This window comes from Thunnus albacares, chromosome 4 (assembly GCF_914725855.1).
Source record: "Thunnus albacares chromosome 4, fThuAlb1.1, whole genome shotgun sequence".
Classification (NCBI taxonomy): domain Eukaryota; kingdom Metazoa; phylum Chordata; class Actinopteri; order Scombriformes; family Scombridae; genus Thunnus; species Thunnus albacares.
The window spans coordinates 13982750-14002817 of NC_058109.1; the positions used below are offsets into that span (position 1 = coordinate 13982750).

The window sequence follows — 20068 nt, forward strand, 5'->3', positions numbered from 1 at the left end:
AGTTTTAGAAAAATGTATTGATTAAACAAGATTAATAGCTCTGAAATCCATCATAATTGACCATTCGCTGAGCACCGCCCACCTTAGTGTTGCTACACCTGTCAAGCTCAAACAGCATATAGGCTAATGCAGTGTAAAATGATTTCTGTTGTGAATGCACCACTCATAATTCTTCTTAATTTTTTTAAAAATCAATTTGCCTTTGATTTCACACAGGTAGATAAAAGCAGACTTCTCCATTCCAGCTGGCAAAATTGACCGTTAGTAATTGTTATTAGCCTATTTTATTAGCCAGGCATGCTAACGTTTGATTTTGTAAGGCTAATAGAAGACATTGATCTTTAAACTAACATGTGGGGAGATTTGAAGCTTGATAGACCTGCTGTGCCTTTGGTTGCTAAGCCAGTGTCTGTCAGAGTCTTCCCATATTTTATTCTTTTTCCCAATGATCCACTCAGAACAATTTTTTTTGCAGTTCATCAAGTCATGCTAGTTTCTAGCATCCTCGCCCCTGTCACCAGATTCAGGTTGGGTACATTTAAAAAAAACACAGACATATTGGCCTGAATTTCAGATGTTTGAGGTTGACGTCTGTCCATCTTTTGGGTGGTTTACATTAATAAATTACTCTTGTTGTGTTTTTACTTGTGAAACTTTTATTGCACTTACAGTAATGTAACGAGTGTAGTTGTTGTCAACTCAAGTAACGTTATCCTCACCTCACCTGTCTCTTCTCTACTCCGCTCCAGTTATAGGGGAAAGACTGTCAGCTGTAATCAGACATACATTTATATCAGATTTTGCATTTTTATCTTGTAAAGTTTGTATATAGTGTGCTTATAGTTTACATTTTCAGAGTTTCATATTTAATTCTCAACTTTCTTTGGTTATCTGTCGTGGCCAGAAAGGAGAGCAAATAAGAATTCAATAAAAATACAATCGCTGTTCATGGGGGAAGTTTAGCAAATGATCAATCTGAGACCTGTACAATTATATTTGATTAACTTGTGTCTACATTGGCAGCCAGGGGGAGCTTTGGCTATATTATGTAACCCCCAGATACATGAGTGTACAGGTATGTCTGTATATGCTATATGTTGTATATATTATGTCTCAACTCCTTAACTGTAGTCTGCATCGTGTGTTCATCTCTACTTTGTAAGAAGTAAATTGGAAAAAAAATAATTTTCAAAGGGGATTTGAGCAACATTGCGTCCTTCCTTCTTGCACATATTTATTCAGGCAGAACAGAAGGCTGGGTTTGTGATAATCCCTCAGCTCTTCAGTCTGTGGGTAGTAAGCAGGAGGTAGGTAAGTCCAGTGATTAGAACTCTTTGCAGCTTGGAGAGTGGGAGCTTTGGGCCAAAAAAAAAAAACAACAGTCAGAAAAGTGGAGAGCCAGCACCCACCCATGTCTGGGCAGAGAGCGGCCCTCAAGAGGCACAGTGGTTAACAGTGCATGGGGCCTTACCTGTCAAGAGTCTCGGTGTGTCGAGAACGCAGTAGAGAGGAAACTCAGAGGGGCCAAAGAGGCCAAACAGCCAGAGAGGGAGAGAAAAAAGGGTCTTTGACTTTAGTGCTTTAGTGAAACTGTGAGGATCAAAATCAAACCCTGGTGCCCAATCAGTTTTTCAAAGTGGCACTTGAGGAAATCAGTCGTTTGAGGACTTGAACATAAGAACAGTCCCACTATGCAGAATATGCACTCATCTCGCTGTGATGAAAGGAACTTTCCTCCCACTTGTTGTCTCCCCCCTTTTTCTCTCAAAATGGTAGCTAGTTGTTTTGCATCACAGTACTTAAAGATCTCCTCCAGTCATGTTTTAAGATATATAAAAAATACTCTGCTTTGAATAATATTTTGTGTCTGATATGGGCTTTCCACAAAAAAGTTCAGTAAACTAGTTCCTAATTAAAAACTCCAGAATCTATGTAAATGTAAATGTTTTTCATTTCAAAAGTTTGGACACAAGATGTCTCCTACGTCACTAAAATGTCAATTCTCAGCGTATTTGCACTGGAGGCTTCAAGTTTCCACATCACACCTGTGTAAGTAGCATACAGGAGGTCAGGTGACAACAAGAAAAAAACATATTTGCGACAGAAGGGGGGCTTTAACCTCCATGTCATAAGTTTCTCCAGGAGACAATTCCAGTGTCTTCTCTCAGCCATTTACAAGTTTGTCCCAGTGGTCTGTGTTTTAAATCAATTTGTTCTACTACACGCCATCATGGCCCACAGCCTTTGCCATTAAGTCAAACCTGGTATCTTCCTGGCCCTGCGTCCCACTGGCATGGCTTTGTCTAAGCCACATAGACAGCAGTGGCCATGTCTCTCTGCCTCAGACCACCTGTTACAGCAGGCATTCACCTGTGTAATCGAAGTATCAGAGGCCAATAGGAAGCAGAAAACAACAATAAAATGGGGAACAGCAGGAGTTGGTGGAGAGCAAAACACAGCTAAAAGGAGAGTGAATATTGGACTTGGACGTTCATCAGGTGGCCAAACTAATCTTGAAGTTGCTCTGTGTCTGCTGAATGTGTAAATAGGCAAACATTTGCTCACACGTTCACCGTATAAACTTGAAAGGTGGTGTCAGTGTTGTGCAGGTGCTTAGTGCTTGTGTATAGCAATGTAGAGCCAGTAATTTATGTTTCCATTATAAAACAGTACATTTTAAGCAATTTTCTGAAATGTTGGCAAAACATTAAAAGCTGTGATACATGATGATATTTCACTGCTGCTTCACACCGAAAGTGGAATTTGTTGTTTTTCTCGATTAAGTTGTCTCTTCTAATCCGTGTGGACCATGTGGGGTTTTTATCAACCACTATGCAACAAGAGCCTCTGTCTGGATTTTAGACTTATTGTTACTGCCACTCTTCTTATTCTTTTTTATTGGGCCTTTCTAATGAGCAGCAGGGAGCATAAAATCAATGTGTTGTCTTCAGTAGACAAAAGTAGAGGCAGGCCCTGCAATGTTAAGGTATATTCAAAAGATCTGTACTCTCTTTTTTGATGCAGTATGCCATGTTTCCTGCCTCATCCAAGTGCATTTTTTATTTGTTTATGGCATTTCCACTGAGGTTCCTCCATACACAAATTGAAATTGTAAAACTGAAAGTGTTTAAAAACAGGTGGGTGGAATCGTGTATACATACACTCTGTCTAACCTCTTCTAATCCCTTTCATCTGTAGATACGGAGACATGGTGCCAAAGACAATTGCTGGAAAGATCTTTGGCTCCATCTGCTCCCTGAGTGGCGTGCTGGTGATCGCTCTACCCGTCCCCGTTATCGTCTCCAACTTCAGCCGCATCTACCACCAGAACCAGAGGGCAGACAAACGCCGTGCTCAGAAGGTAAAGGTCAACGTCTTTTAACCGTCCTTTCTGCTCCAACAGAGAGAGTCGAGGCTTATGTGTGGGTTGAATAAGTGTGTTTGTGTTGGAGCGTGTGCACATACGTATTACTTGGCCATTAGGGGTGCATGCTCTTGATTTTATAAAGAGCAAAGTGCCACAGGATTATGAGATATTATTAAGTTAATGTGAATGAATTGAAGGTTGAAGTGTAGAGTAAAAGTGACGGGTGGGTGGATACTAATGGTTATGCCTGAAAAACCTTTTGAGGATCTTTTTTGTTTAATTCAGATCATTAAAATAATGACAGCGGGTTAAAAGAACTTGATGACAAATGAGTTTTCGTTTTTTCATGAAAAGTACAGAGGACACATTTTACAAAACTTAAATAAAGGTGACGCTGAAAAGGATTGACCCCAATTAAGAATGGTACGCCTGCACTGCAAATCACTGCCCTTCAACCTACATCATCCAACATTTTTCAATATCATCAGAGATGCACACACACAGGAAATCTGTTGCCCTTCAGACCCACATTATTCAATGTCCTTCTCCACACACATTCCCTCTATCTCTCTTTCTCATACACACACTTAAGATCCGAGTATGAAATGTTAGCTATCCACTCACTACACTCACCCAGTGGGCTTGACCTTTCTATGGGACGAGATAAGAGTGCTATTAAGTTTGAGAGCAGCTGCTGATAGCTAATTGAGTAGGGAAATGTCTAGATTAAATTCATAGTGATATAGGTGACTGGTTTTCTCATTAATGTATTGCTTTAAATTAGCAGAAGTAAAATTTTATCTTCAGTCCATTACAAACACAATGGAGTGAACACACTTATACTTTCATGTGGTCCAATTAGGAACTTGTCAGTTTAAATTCTAAATCCATTTGACTGGTAAGCACTGAAGACATTGAGAAAAAAATGTGGCTAAATGATTATCCTACTGGTTTGGGGATCAAAACAGTTACAGTTTTCAGGCAGAACCCAGCTTCTCTAAAAGACAAAGCTTGACGATTTTTATATTTTTCTTATTGTCAACAAATCTCATGTGCAGAGCCAAACCAACAATGAACTGATCCTACTTATGAGTATTGTCTGTGTATCCAAAGCCTGATATATCTTATTCCTCTGTACCATGGACCTCCGTCATTGTCCAAAAACTATTAAAAACACATCAATGAGCCTCACAGTTCCTATCCTTAAATATTTTATGGAACTGCACTGTCTCAAGGGAAAAGATGTGTTCACAATGCCATCAAGATAAATCTGAATGATGGTCATCTTTACAAATGGTTTGACAACATACAGCTGCATATGTGAATGTGATGCATACAATGATGAAAGTGAGGGGCAATGCATTAAAAAAATTCTACTAAATTGTTACTGCAATCAAATTGTTTCCCACTAATGAAGTGGTGTAACTTACTGTTGAAAATGTTTTTCTATCTATGTTTTCTATTTCTATACAACTTTTCAATTATACTTGTAAATCTATAAATACTAAAATATTTAGTAGCTGTTCATTGACTATTGAACAGTGTTTTGATATCGATATGTTTATGCTGGCATGAATGAACTGTTGCCTAGCAACAGGTACAGTACTGACAGCAGGAGAGACCAAAAGTGCTGGAAGGACAGACGGAGAGGATATTTAAACCTGCAGTGCAGAACTTTAACATATAAATGAACATCCAATACATTCAAGCCCTTGCCAAACCAGTTCACACAATGCTGATAAAGCCTATCACTGTCAGATGAATCTCCCTGTATTTTATAGTAAATGTCATTTTGCAGGGGTTGTGTGATGCTAAAACAATTTATCCACTGTTTTACAGCTGCAAAAGTAGCGACAGAGTAATGTTAGGCAACGATGGAGCCTATATGATCTAAGCATGTCAACAGAGTTTTTGTAATTACTCTCACTGCCAGAGGGGGGAGACAAAAGTCACACACTCAATGGAGACTAAGTGCTTTTTAAATAGCAAAGATATTTTGATATTTTACGTTTTAATTGTGTTGATTGTGATAGTGCAGTTTATTTAGGAGAAAAATAACATTATCATTCCTGGTTCAGCCAGCATAGTTAAAAAAAAGCTTATTTTGTGTCCATCCATTTTTTTTATTTATATATATACATATTTGTGGGTTTTAGAATGAATTTCAAAAGTAAAGTTATTTGTGGTGTAATTACTACAAACTGCAAATCAAGTAGGCTAATCTCACTGCCATTTAAAGAAAGCGGTTAGTAATAAGACATTTCTTACTAGTAACTATCCAAATACTGATTCTAAGGTCAGGTAGTAGTATTAGTGTACACTGTAGTATGGCAGCATCATTTTTTATTTAGCAACTGCACTAACTGCAGTTCAGACTGGTTATTATACATCCAAGGTTGCTGTTGATCGCTGCAAATATACTCAAAATATCACAATATGCCAAGAATATTGTAATTGTAATTGATGATTGGCAACAGCAGTTACACATTTTTTAACATTCAAATATAGATAACACATGTCAGGCGGACTTTCTTTATGTCACAAAAAAAACAGCAACAACCTTGTTCAAGTTAGTGGACAAAGTTTATTAGACAAGGTTGCATCTTCACCATCGCATGATGCCAATTTCTGTTGGTCATTTAGTTCTCTGCACTTGGTGGACAAACTATCTTTGATGCAGATTCTGAAGATTTCTCCTGAAGGATTTTTTTTAATTTTCTTGATTCTTAGCAGTGATTGTAAAACACATTTTAGACCACAATAGCACAATAAAACTATTCAGTAAAACTCAACTTATTAAGTTCTTTTAGAGTTTGCGGCTCCTCAGGCTCACTCATCCTATTAAATTAGTGAAAGGAGAAACTCAGGGATACATCATTCACTTTTACAAGGACGTAATTTACAAAACATTATTGAGTGGAACCTTCCACACAAGAAATGCATCACACCAACAGACCAGTCTCAGCATTTTGAAAATGCTGAAGGCCAGTTATGTTTTGCAAACTAATACATTAATCTAACACTAGCTCCCCCATATTGTTCCTTGAATCAGTAATGTGATTTCTCTAAATGGAGGAGAGAGGAACCAAAACAGTAATGTTGTAGGCTGTAAACCCCAAACAATGACCTGAAAGACAATAAAAAGCTCAGATAACCTGTAGGTTTTTCACTGTGACCCCATATATATATGATCCATTGTTCACTCTCTTTTAGCTCCATCTTTGGTCCCTATCAATCCCTGAGGGAAATATCTGGCTCTTTAGCTGCCAAATGCTCCAATATGTTCACCAGCTAGTCAGTACCTTTGTCTCTTGTTTGATGTTAAGAGAGTGGGTTTTTAAAGCTTTTTCTCCGAAAACAGCTGCCTGCTGTGGCCGAAAACGACATAGTGAAAGTGCCGAAAGTGAACTAAAACAGTAAAGTTGTAGCCAGACAGCAAAACATTTAACTGAAACTTGCTGTAGAGCTTCATAAAACCAGGGGAGCTGCAGAGTCGGGTTATAATTCTCTGCAGCTTTTAGGAGCAATGCTTCTGACATTTTAATTTGCCAGTTTTTACATTGTTATTATATATAAAATTGATTATAGCCACTTTATAGTGCTAAGAAAAAAATGATTTTAATGTCTATAATTCTGCAATTGTGATTAAAAGCTTCAGAACAGCTATTCAACGGACCTTGCAGAGAGATTGTTTCTCAACTGCTGTTTTCAAGGTCAAGAAATAACCTTAATCCTCGATACTTCATCATCATATCATCATATCATATCAAGGCATCTAAAATAGATAGGATAAGATTTTTTATACCAAAGGAAAGCACAGAAATACAGTACATATACATGTAGAACAAAGGGATGTACAAAGAACAAATGAGCTCCAGAAAATGAATGAAAATGAAGGGCACCACTTTCTATACAGTACTATGTTCTGAATTATAAGCAATTTAAAAACTGTACAGAATGGTGCATCTATTGTTCAATTGGACCAATTATAGTTTGTAAGACCTCTAAATACTTTGTGATCTTCTTACACAGTATGAATGCTGTGCACACCCAAGAAACAACAGGAAACCAACATTCACCAATGCACAGAAATGCCCTTCTGAGAGTACTTTTCACCACAATAGAAGTTCAAGAGTAGAAAGAGAATGAAGCAGAAAAATACGTATTTTTATATTAACCCCAGTTCATTTGTTCTCCCACCTTCTCTTACTCAGTTTCTTCTGGCCTTCCCTTCCTCTTTAGGTCTCATTCGTCTTCATTTGTCTCTAACAACAGGCTGCTCCAGGCTCCCATTACAATTATGTAGTCATCTGGGGATTTGACTTTACAAAAAGGTCCTCTCATGTACCCATCGTAGCTTCACAGTCAGAAAATAGAAAGTAGAGAATCTAAATTGGATTTAATAATAGTCATTCCCTTCTAACTACTGTAGTGTATGAGTACAGTGTCTCTTCTTCATGTTCACTCACCCACAGAGGGCATAACTAGCCCTGATACTAATTACCTGATAAGTCGAAAAGAAAATTTCCCCAAGACAGGTTTCTTTTTTTATATTTGCACAAATCAGTGGTGCAGGTTATTCACCATCAGAGTGTTAGGGAGTGTCGAGGCAGTACATGGACTGAGGTCACACCAGTGATGGGAGAGCAAAGTCAAGTGAAGCAACACAGAGATGGCAGGTTGTTGAGGAGGAAGGAGAAAAAAAGGCAGAAGGCCAAAGATTGTAGATGTGAGGCCAAACAAAACGGAGAGAGCAACAGTGGAAATAGAGAAGGAGGGCAGACAAGAGATAAAAGAAAGAGAACACAAAGGAGATGGGTCAGAGAAAGCAGAAGGAGAGAGTCTGAAGGAGAGAGGCTGATTGGGGTAAAGGTAAGAAAAAAGAAAGAAGGGTCTCTATGTACAGTAGTTTCAAGGCTCACTTGTGTTAGAGGCGAACATTTCGTGCCTCTTTCCTGAACTACTGCAATCTGGCTGTCTGACTGTCAGTAATGTTGAGGAATATAGGCTTGATTTGCTCGGTCAACCAAGACCAGAGATGAAAAAAAAAAGTAAAATCCTAAGAATCTATCATCACCGGGCCTTAGACAGAGTGTCAAAGAGGCCCATTAGAAGTTCCCTGACTGTCTCTGAACAGACTGTAACTTAAGTGTAATTTACCTCAAAGAAGTTCTCCAGGCATGAAATACATCCTCATCGCTCTTTAGGAGGAATTCACTTTTGGAGATGAATTTTGTGAACCAGTATTGGTTTTCAGGCCACTGATTTGGAAGATTTTAAACTAAAAAGCTGAAACTTTTTGCTCTCATTCAGCAGCCTTACATTGGAAAGGTTTTATTACAAAAATATGGCAAGCTTCACAGTGTCAATAATATAATACAATTACAAGTATTTTCCTGTTTACAGCATTATTATTACATCAATATTACAAAAGTAGTATTGAGCATTTAGACCAAACAGGACACAAAATATCTCCACTGTCAGCAAGCACATTTTGAAGCAAATGATAATAAAAACACAAAGTGACTTTACTTGAAATCAAAACTTACTTCACATAACAATTCTCTTTAATAGAGAACTGACACGATTGTATCGAGAGAATTCAATGAAACTTGACTTTGTTCATGTCAGTTTTCTTTAAAATTAATTAATGACTCTTGAAACCTTTTTTAACTATAAACCAAATAGTTTTTTTTAAGTAAATGTCATCAAATCCCATAAAAAATACCAAAACCAGCAAGTGATCCCACAAAGTATTGCCAGTGTAGCCAAAGCCTGAAACATCTTATTCCTCTGTACCATAGACTTTCATTTTTGTCCAGCAACTATTAAAAACACATCAATGAACCACACAGTTGCACCGACTGACACTTTATGTCAGCCAGACCTTTATTATGATGAACATAGGCACTGTAGTTTATTTTGAACCAATCCCACATACAAAGTCCTGCTGCTGTAAATACTGACAAACACACCAAATGTGTATTAATCCACAAGTGAAAATAGTCCACAACAAAAATGCACTGTTAACTCCTATTTGAGTAAAATTGGCTAAAAACTACTGTGCCCAGCCGCTTTAAGATAAGCCACTGTTAAAAACTGAATACTGTATATATTTGTGTCCTGTTTTTAAAAGATGTATTTCTTCTGTAGGGATCAATTGGCTTAGGGCTAAGTAACACAGACAGAGTAGGGAAGTCGGAAAGTATTGAGTGGCAAACTGACATAGTTTGTTTTGGTCTTTTAATGGGATTTTTTACAAAAGGAAAAATACTTATTATTGCCAGCATTATCCTTTAAATCTAGAGAAAATTTCTTACTTGCTTTCTTGCTGAGCATTAAATTTATGCAAAGCTAAACGGCTGCTAGCTCCAGCTTCACACTGAATGGCAATTAAGTGTATTTCCTACAGACTCTCTTTAAACTTGACCAAACTTGACTTGGACACACCTATAGACTCTAAAAAAAAAAACTGAGAATTTCATCAGTTCAGGATCAGCTCGAAGTAAGGGTTTCCTAGACAACCATTTGGGCTCAATAGACCATCAGAGAAGACAGGATGCTCATCAGTACAACCAATTGCAGTGCTCTTGCACTCGTAGTAGAATCAGAGTTAGTAATTCTTTTATATGTTCCTTCCTTGTGTCAAGTAGAGCCTTTGATCAATAAGAAAAGGCAGCACAAGACAGCTCTTTCACTGTCTAATTAAATCATTCTTTAACTGAAGCTACGTAAAAAGAGGCACTCAGCGGCTGCTCACATTCACACACACATGCACTCTTCTCTTTTTTTAATATATTTCTCCTCTTTCTCTCCATTTCATACTGCGCACGTACATACAAAATCATTTTTATTATGACATCTCTGTCTCCAGCATTCCTCACACCTTCACAGGTATCTACAGTCTGACGGACAATTTCTGAAGCACCCAAACTAATTCCATTACTTTTGATTCACGTCGGGGAAGCAGATATTGCTCTGTCTATCTCCTGTTTCTGAAATGCATTTATGTGGGAGAGAGAGAGCAGCAGGACAAGGTTACAGAAATCTCGCACTTTATGTGTCCAGAAGTACTTGAGGCAGCTGTATATCCTATAGACTCATCCTAATATCGTCTTCATTTTAAGAAATTCCCGATACGATTTCTCTCTCATTTCCCATCTCTTTCTCTATCTGTCTCCCTCGCTCTGTTCAGTTATAAAATCTAATTTTTGAAGGAGTAATCTCAATCTTTTTGCTGCACCTCACTGTAGACACAGAGGAGGATATAAAAAAGTTTAACACGAGAACGATTTTCCATCCTTTTAATGGCAAGAGTGGAATAAACGGATAAACGTTAGCATACAGGCTTTGAAATGGAAGTGATTTTATATTCAGCAGACAGGTGCATTGTCATAAACTCCTCAGCCTTCATTGGCAGAGTCAGCACTAATGCAGTAAACCTGCTGTTTGTCTCAGTCGCTGACAGACTTCATGTTGCATTTATATTTTTCCTTCTTTCAGTGTTCCTCTTTAATTGTTTTTTTTTCTTCTTTTTTTAAGTGTATATCTGATGGTTATGTTCATTTGAGGGTTTAGCTGGAATCTTCAGAAAGGATCCATTTTAATTGGATGAGTCAGAGGAAACCTGCAAAAAATTGCAGGTTCAAAGAGGCATTCTTGAGCCTTTCTTAGTAGCCTCATTAGCTTCCACAAAATGGCTGCTTGTCTTCCTTCTCAAATAAAACAGAAATAAATCAGCAATTTAAAAATCACATCACACAGTATCAATGAAACTAGAAAAGACAAAACAAATCTGTATGAACATCAGATAATGAGTTTATCAATTTCACCAGTTAAGAGATAAATAAGGAAAAAAAATGTTTTGCAGACGTCAATGTGCTGCCCAAAATTTCTGACCGTGCAAACTGTACCCTCTACAAATGCACCAACTGTGCCTGTGCAATAAAAGTGCAATGCCTCTCCTCAATGATATTTCTCATCTCTTGCACCAATGTATTGTATTCTCCATCATAAGCAGTCGCACACACCATTCAGCCAAATACAACACACAAATGAGGTGGCGTACTCGCTGTTATGTGGTTGCCATCTTGTTTGAAAATCCTAAAGCTACAGCATACTTTTTGTTTTGTTTTGTTTGTTTGTTTGTTTTTAGAAAATAGTGTTCTTCCAACTCTCTGGCAACAGGGAAGCATTTTCCCAGTTTGTTGACTTGTCTGCCCAGAGCCCTGATCTCAACTCTATCCAACACCTTTGGGATGGATTGAACACCAACTGTGGGCCAGGCTTTATCACGCAAAATTAGAGCCTGTCCTTAGAAATGCTCCGGTGGCTGAACTGGAGTAAATCCCGGCATCCAGCTTCCAAAATCTTGTGGAAAGCCTTTCCAGAAAAGTGTAAGCTGTTATAGCAGCATAGTAATGCCCATGGTTTAAGAATGAGACGTTCAGCCATCACATGAATGTAATGTTTGGGTGTCCACACTAGAGCTGAAACAAGTAATTGATTAGTTGATAGTCCCTTTAAGTCATTCATTTAAAAAAGTATGATTTGTAATGATTTCCTGTTTTCTTTATCCTACATGGTAGTTAAGTGAACACATTTGGGTTAAAAATAAGTTAAAATAAGTAATTTGAAGATGTTGGGATTTAGGAAATTGTCATTTTTCACAGTTTTGAGACATTTTATAGACCAAACAATTAATCAATGAATCGGGAAAATAATCAACAGATTAACCAACAATGAAAATAAAAATGTGTCCACATACTTTTTGCTATGTAGCATGTTGGTGAGCAGCATATTCCAGGCAGAAAAAGCTCTATAGAGAACAGTTCTTATCATACATCCTGAAGGAAAGCCTTTGTGGGGGAAAAAAAAATTAAATAGTCGAGTAAAATCAGCACAGTAGTAGCTGTAAAGATTACTACAGAGCTTGGGTGATGAGTTGGCAGATTCTCACTATTAAAATAAGGCATTTGTCATCTTGACCTCCCGCCCACCCTGTCTGATGCTGTGACCTCTTCTTCTTCCCACGCCCAGAAAGCCAGACTCGCCAGGATAAGAATAGCCAAGTCCGGCAGCTCCAACGCCTTCCTCCAGAGCAAACACAACGGACTGCTCAACGAACTGCTGGAGCTGACGGTGAGAAAGACCTCTGACCCTCTGAACACTTAAGAACCACCAACAGCAAAGTGGGCGTGATGATTACTAAAGGAAGTCATTTCAAATGTGTTCATTAACAATAACATGAAAAGCCAGCAGATTGAAATTCAGTATGACAGATTAATTATGTTGTTCCTTGTCAAACACCCCTCCGCTAATTATTTCAGTTCACAGCCACTCAATATTTTTGAAGCTGCAATTTTATATCTGTAGTGCACACAAACATCTACACACCCACAAAATGACAATTACTGCCATAAATAACCAAAATAAATTAACCAAAGAACAATTTAAAAGTCATTTGGAAGCTATAAAAGCAGCAGAAGTTGGAGTCATTACATTCCCGTGGTTATAAAGGGCAGGGGTGATAGCAGAGGAGGAGCCAATAATCCTCCATAAGGGTGTTATCAGTGTAATCACACAGAGTACTTTTCTCAGTTGTCTTTCAGTCCTAGACTTGATTTAAACCATGTTTTTGAAACTGACAAGCTCAGACAACAGAGGTTGTTTTTACTTCTGTTGCTTGTTGCATTGCTCTTGGTGATAATTAGATGGTTAGTGCATTAAAAGAGGTGTAAATGGCTCAAACTTCAAAACTGCACCAGTGAACAATGAGGCAGTGGAGGACACAAAAAAAACCCTCACCCAGACCCATTATCCTTTAAAGAGAAAAACTGATTCTGTCGTTCCTCCTCTTTATAGTTATAGACAGCGGCAGTGTTCTTATCTATATATTGTACATACCTTAAAGGGGACATATTGTGTTATTTTATTTATATACTGGTATGATGTCAGATTAGTGTTAAACATAGTCAAAGTTCCAAAGCCTGAAATTAACATATGTAGTAATGCTCCCTGCAAGTCAAAAGCCAGAGCTTCAGCCTGTTCTGAACGCTTCGTTTGCAATTTTTTTTTCTAGTTTGCCGACAAGCTAACATCAACTCTTCATGCATGCCCATAAACGGCCATCTGTTCCGTAACTTTTGTTGCTAAGGTTTTTCCACATTGTCCACTCGCATATTTCCGATTGGATCTTAGCTCAAACTTGTATGGATGTGTTTAAGAAGTTTACAATTTAAGTAAAGAATGAAAAAAAGTGATGAAATCCTACAACTATTGTTTGTGGCATGGTTTGTTGACGTAGCCTCCAGAGCCGGGGGAAGTCTCTTGAGGAGCAGCTTCCAAGAGCTGGCCAATCAGAACACAGTGGGCTCCTCAGGAGGGGGGCCTTAAAGAAAGAGGAGCTAAAATGGCATGTTTCAGACAGAGGCTGAACTGAGGGACTGTGTAGTCAGTATGAGTTAAATGAGGAGTTTTTTGAACTGTAAATAATGCAGACATATTCCAGAAGAGCCCCAGATTAAAATGTAGACCTGTAAATGTTTATAATATGTCCCCTTTAAGGGTGACCTATTATAAAGTTCAACAATACACCAACCAACACCTGTAAAGCTTAAGGGGCCAGTATGCATCATCAGACCTTCTTGTCGAACAACTTTGGAAAGCCTAACCCCCCACATCTTTCCGATATCGGATTTGAGGGGGGTTGTCTACCAATTTCTGTAACAGAATCTGACTTTCACACAGCAACTGGTCTGGTTAACTTCTTACTTTAGCTCTCTTTTTTTCATTCTTTACAACTATTTCAGTCTATTTTCATGGGTACAAACATATCTCGTATTTAAACAATTATTATGTCTCGAGTGTAGCCATTTTACACAGCTATAACCTTTAGAACCTATAGAAGAGCTTTGCACCTCTACAATATTGTTGGACTCTTTGTGCAGCTCTGTCTGCAGCCACAAAAGGCTTTGCACATGTTTTTTTTCACAAAAATAAGTGTATTTCTCAGAAAAAAACATTCTTATAAATTACATGTCCTCTTTATGTTCACCTGCAGATATCAGCTGACTTTCTGCCTTTTAAGAAAGCATCTAACCTTACCATGTTCTCCCCTTTCACTCATCCCTCTCTTTTTTTTAAACTTGTCATCACCATGGAAAAATGTGTTTGGTAATGCATGAGCAAATTGCATATATCCTTCCCATCCAGTCCATCACTCTTGCTTTCAGTTACACACTCCCCTCCTTGCAGATGGTTACTAAAATCCATTTGGATCTAATCGAGTCCAGTGTGAAAGCTGATGGGTGTCTGGAAGTGGTTAGAATTATCATATAAATGCCATCTGTGAGTGCTGAGCGACCCCCATCCTTCTCTGTTTCTGTGATGAGGCTGCCAGAGTCCTGGCGCATCAAATTACGGTGGTGTCACTGCTGTCAGTCAGTCACTAGCACTGCGTGGGTCTGAGGTGGGAGTGAGCGGGGATATATGAAAAAATTACTGATTCTCTTATAGACTGTATTTAGATTAGACGTTCATTGTTGGTCTTTTTCAGTTTTCCCTGACGGCTTTTTGTTTTTTGATGGTCATTTTTTTGTTACCCAGATCACATGCTCATCATTGTTGATGGTGATTTATTAATAATTCTGTCAGGTTTTATGATAACCTTGCAGAAAAAAAAAGATTTTACAGCTTTACAGCTTACAAAGAGAGGATTTCCTCTCATCTGCTGGCTTCTGAATTTAAGTCAGGTATTGTGCTCAGTGACAGCTATTTCCCTGGTTAGAAAAACAACCAAGCCAATCAGATCTTTGTAAAAAGGATGCAGACTTTCTGTGCCAAAAAAGCTGCCAGATAAAATTGTCACAAAAATAGCAATAAGCCTGACACAGCTATACAGATTGTTGTAAATCGACTGAAAGATAGAATAACTTTTTAATCAGATAAATGAAGTGAAACAAATAATTACGTTTTCCACTCGCTTATTTCGAATCAGATTCGGGCTTAAACGTATACAGTTGTACAGCATTTGAGAAGCTTCCGTTTTGAGTAAAGAAGGAGAAATCAGATCAGAGTGGGCTAATTTGGAGGATGGCCTTATAGAGACAGAAGTTAAAACAGCCCGTTTCAGACAGAGGCTGAATAAAGGCTGCATAAAGGACAAGTAAAAGATAAATAAGGAATTTGTTTTTTTTTAACTCATGCAAAGATGTTCAAGTAGACCCTCAGAATATAAATATAGACCTGGAAATGTGCATAATATGTGCCCTTTAAAATAAAAAGGTATATAGCATTTATTCATCAGAATTATGTTCCTAACACTGTGGCCAGGGCTTTTTAAAAAGCCTTAGACCATCACTTAGAGAGATAAAATATACAGAAACCAGAAAACTGCGATGTGCTGTGAATGAGAAAGTAGCTATTATTTTCAAATCCACTTTCAATTTTTCAGTAGAGTGGCAGCTCAGCTGATGTTCACCTCACATTTGGGTTTGTCCCTAGCGTCAGCTCATTTCCTCTCTTCATTTATTTAAATATTTGGCATCAAGTCACCTTTTTTATTTTACAGGAAAAGACCCCCAAGCCTTGAATCTTGATACAGGTCTTAGTCTATAGCTATACAGTATAATGTCTTTGAAAGGGTGTCTCCCGGAGGGCAAATCCAAACATTGAGACATCAGAAGGTGTATAGTGTTTTCCTGCCCACATCGTCGCTCTTTTGTTGATGTGTCTAGCATCTGAATGAGAGCCCTTGGGCTGGATCGCCTCCTACCCAAATCTTTTAAGCAAAAGTGTGTGCTGTGGGGAGAGAATTAATTTTGTTTTCAGTTTCCATGTTATTTGGCAATTGTGATTACTTTGAGACTAAGCTATATTGGAGCCTCAGCTTTGAAACCAAGTCCCATTTGGAGAAGTACCAAAAACTGATAAGTTTCTGTTTCTGTTTTCTCAACTCTGCTGTTTTTTCTCTTTATGAAGCATCACACATCCATAACTGCTCAGCTGCCAGGAGCATCAAATAATGCTCTGTGGTACCTATTTAGATGCAGTCATTATTGTAAGTAAGAGAGCTGGCAACGCAGTTTTAGAATTTATAGTTAGTTCAATAAACTGAAAGGCAAATTGTTTTGCAGAGTGCTCACAAATATCAGGAACAAAACTAATTCGCAGTATTAATGACACAAAAGATGCACAATGGAGAAAATAACTCACAAACAAATCACTTGCCCAGGCAGACCCAAGGCTGAGGGATCAATTCACACCAAGTAGAAATGTGGTTCATTATGTAACTAATTGACTAGTAAATAATTTGAAAGCAAACAGCAGGCGTTGTTGTCTACCTGCTCATAATGGAAATGAAATCAACAAGCATGAACCAAGATGTGAAAATGGGCAACACGAAGCAGAACAAAAGCATCACGTCACTGACTTTTCATTACTGATGACAAAGTTCATTTTCAGACTGCAGTAAAAATCTCATTTTAGCACTGGGCTCACTACGCACAGAGTCTTCAGTGAGTGATGGGGATGCACCAGTACAACAATGTCATGTGAGTAATTTGTTAACACCTACCAACTGTGTGTGTGTGTGTGTGTGTTGTTACTCAGGGCACAGAAGAGGATGAGCAGAAGATGACAAAGACCACCTCTCTGTTAGAGAGCCAACACCACCACCTACTGCACTGTCTGGAGAAAACCACTGTGGGTACACATGAACAGCAACACTTTAAAGGGCATAGTATACAGGCAGTGTTTCCGCTATATTCATTCACTGCTGCAGAATTATGAGCGCCACTGCTAAAATTTCATATGATCATTAATATCAGTGGGCTACTAATGATTTTCACTTGCACACTGTGCGAGCACGATAACACCCTACGTTATTGTGGCATTGTTTTGAGTGCATCAAATCCCAGAATCCTCCCTCTCCTCATTATTCAGAGTGAATCTATGTGAAATTTACTGTCATAAGAATAGCGTAGCTCCTTTAGGGCAGCGCGTAATGTGTGTGCGTAGCGATTGTGTGGTTGAGCGAGCAGCAGAAAAGCGATGGTGAATGCGAGCACAGCAGAGGAAAAGGTTAGCAGTAAGTTGTCAATCTGGCAGTGAATGTACAGTACATGTTACAGTGTCAGTTAATAAATGCTACAGCTTCTCCAGACCAAGAAAAGAGTGGTCTGTTGTTTCCCAAACTGCTAGAAAAGTGAAGGGGGTTAGCCCCGAAGTTAGCGACAATGGGTTAGCCTAGCCTGACCAGGCTCACTTAAGGTGGACTGACCTTTAAGGTGGACCAGCTATTCTCATTTTAGTGTCAATATCAGCCGCTCCTACTGTAAACAGAGAATGGAGAAATATTTGGGGGGAGTTGACACTGACTTACCTTGTAGCTCCTAAATCCTCCAAAGCACATCTAAAAAGAGTCTCCAAGGAGTTTTATTTCTGTCTAAGATGTCTATCACTGTGACAGCGATGTTTGTCTTCTTGTCAAATCTCTGTTCAAAACCACATAGAAGTGAGAAACAATTCTTGGCAAAATGTTTCATAATGTTTACATGCTATTTTGGCACTTCACTGACTAGACAATGGGTCTCATGAAAGAACCACTCATACGAACAGATTCGTTCGCTCACGAGTGTTTTAAGAAAATATGTGGCAGTCATCAGTGTTCTCATAATTAAAATGTTTGTCATGTACAAGTGGTCCAGATCTATCGTACTAGTCATGAGCAGATGTCTCAGCCTTTCTTCACAAGAGGGGAAACGCTTGTTTGATTTAGAATTATAATGTCTTAATCTGAAAGAATTTGGAGCTAACATTTTTGCAAATAAAAGTTGCCCACAAATGGAGCAGAACATGTACTTTTATATGTCAATTTTAGGGGCGTTGATGATGCTAATGATCAAATCTCATGAACATGCACCCACTCATGTACAGGTGGCATTCATCAGACTAAAACAAGCGATTATTGACAGGTTTGAAAAAGTTTGTTGAATCCAACTTGGAACACTCATACGAGAGAGTTTTAGTGTAAGAATACAAAAATGCTCTTGCATGAGGCCCAATGTCTGTACAGTAAGAAGGGATAAATTACAAGTCTGCACTCAGTAGTTTGGATTTTTTTTTGCAAGTTAACGTGCTCACCAGTGTGTAGAGGTGTGTTTTGGGAGTTTTTGTTTTTGGAAAAGTGTTTGGTGTCAAAAAAAACAACAGAATAGTATAAAACAGTAACATTGAATGTGGCCTCCAGTCAGCCAGTATAATAAATGGACTATGTGCATGAGTTTGTTACTATTAGTGGATTATAATCACTCTTAATTATTTTACTATGATACAGTGTATTTATTTGTAGAAATTAGAAATGATTTATCACTTCAGGCATCATGTCTCTTGAGTTTGTCTTTTGTTTACTTACATCTTCTCTGTTTCCCCTCTTCTTTCCTGCTTCCTCGCTGTTTGTTTTTAAGTATTATCCTGTTTCTGCTCTGCAGGCTCATGAGTTTGTGGACGAGCAGATTTATGAGCAGAACTGTTTAGAAACAGCGCTGCAGAGCTACCCCTCGCACAGCCCCTCTATATCCAGCCACGGCAGCTCCACGAGTACCTGCTGTGGCCGCAGGGTAAAGAGAAACAGTCCTCTGCCCAATGCCAGCCTGCCACCCACACACCAAGGCCCCCTGCAGGAGCTCAGTGCCATCCACATACAGTGTGGTGATGCACCATCACACACTGCCAGGTGAAAGATACAGACATGCCAGCAGCATCAGAGGAGAGACAGAGGATTAGTATCCAGGATGTTACCTGAACTGTGGCGACTTTGTGAAGGAAAAATATTTACAACTGCCCACAATATTCCCACTTTGCTGCCAAAATTATAAAACATTTCCTAGTGTTGAAAGGCCATGCTGAATGTTTCAGTTTTACCAAGGTTTTGAAATCTTCTACCTCATTAGACACTACTTTCACAGGAACTATTTCTTCATTAGAAAGCTGTGTTGAAGAATTTATAAAAAATAAAATATAATGAGTTTATTTGATGCGTGTCAGAAGATGGGCATAGAGGAAAAGATGAACACTTACAGTCATATTATCTCAACAGACTATGTCACAGATGGCTTATGATGCATCATGATGTAAGGTACATTTAATCCAAGAGAACAAAATGTGTAGATCAAGGTGCAAAAAAACATTCGTGTGACTCCAGATTGACTGCATCATCCAGAGGAAAAATAGATTTTCTCCCACAAATGACACTGACATCTGTGGATTATTCAAAGTAACAGGACATTATTGAAAGATAATTGATGTAGAGTTTTCAAAAGGTCATATTCCAGTGCTTTCAGCGACACAAACAATATTCCATTCACCATTATTGTATTGGGTTGCAGGCAGTAGCGTCTGACATGGATATCACTAGATCTCTGCAGATAAAAGAGAAAATGTATACATGAATAGATACAACTGGAGGTAGAGAAAAAAAACGGAAGAATATCTGTTTTGTAAATCAGGGCGAGCAGACCCTTTAAACACGTCCAAAGTGAACAAACAACAAATTATATGATATGCACCAAAGTCACTAGAAGACACTGCAAGAACGTTGCACAACAAAATGTGTTATCTTTTTGATAAGACCCCATCTCTCTCTCTGATCTTCTCTTTTCACATTCAGTCAGATTTATTGACGCGATGACACATTGTACT

General features: G+C 38.4%; 1 protein-coding gene and 1 long non-coding RNA gene across 3 annotated transcripts in view; one reads left to right on the forward strand and one right to left on the reverse strand.

Annotated features, from left to right (window-relative positions):
* LOC122981229 (potassium voltage-gated channel subfamily D member 3-like) overlaps window positions 1-20068 on the forward strand; it is an 83759-nt gene that overhangs the window by 61656 nt on the left and 2035 nt on the right. The window contains exons 3-6 of one of the 2 annotated variants that reach the window (XM_044349874.1): window positions 3199-3361; window positions 12407-12508; window positions 16979-17071; window positions 18835-19103. In XM_044349874.1, the coding sequence (XP_044205809.1) occupies window positions 3199-3361; window positions 12407-12508; window positions 16979-17071; window positions 18835-19103 (627 nt within the window). The remainder of the gene's footprint in view (window positions 1-3198; window positions 3362-12406; window positions 12509-16978; window positions 17072-18834; window positions 19104-20068) is intronic. The other variant, XM_044349875.1, reaches the window with a different exon arrangement.
* Window positions 19113-20068, reverse strand: part of LOC122981232 — a 36591-nt gene continuing 35635 nt past the window's right edge. The window contains exons 3-4 of the long non-coding RNA XR_006403192.1: window positions 19735-19788; window positions 19113-19627 (exon numbers count right to left, since the gene is read on the reverse strand). This is a non-coding gene — a long non-coding RNA (uncharacterized LOC122981232). The remainder of the gene's footprint in view (window positions 19628-19734; window positions 19789-20068) is intronic.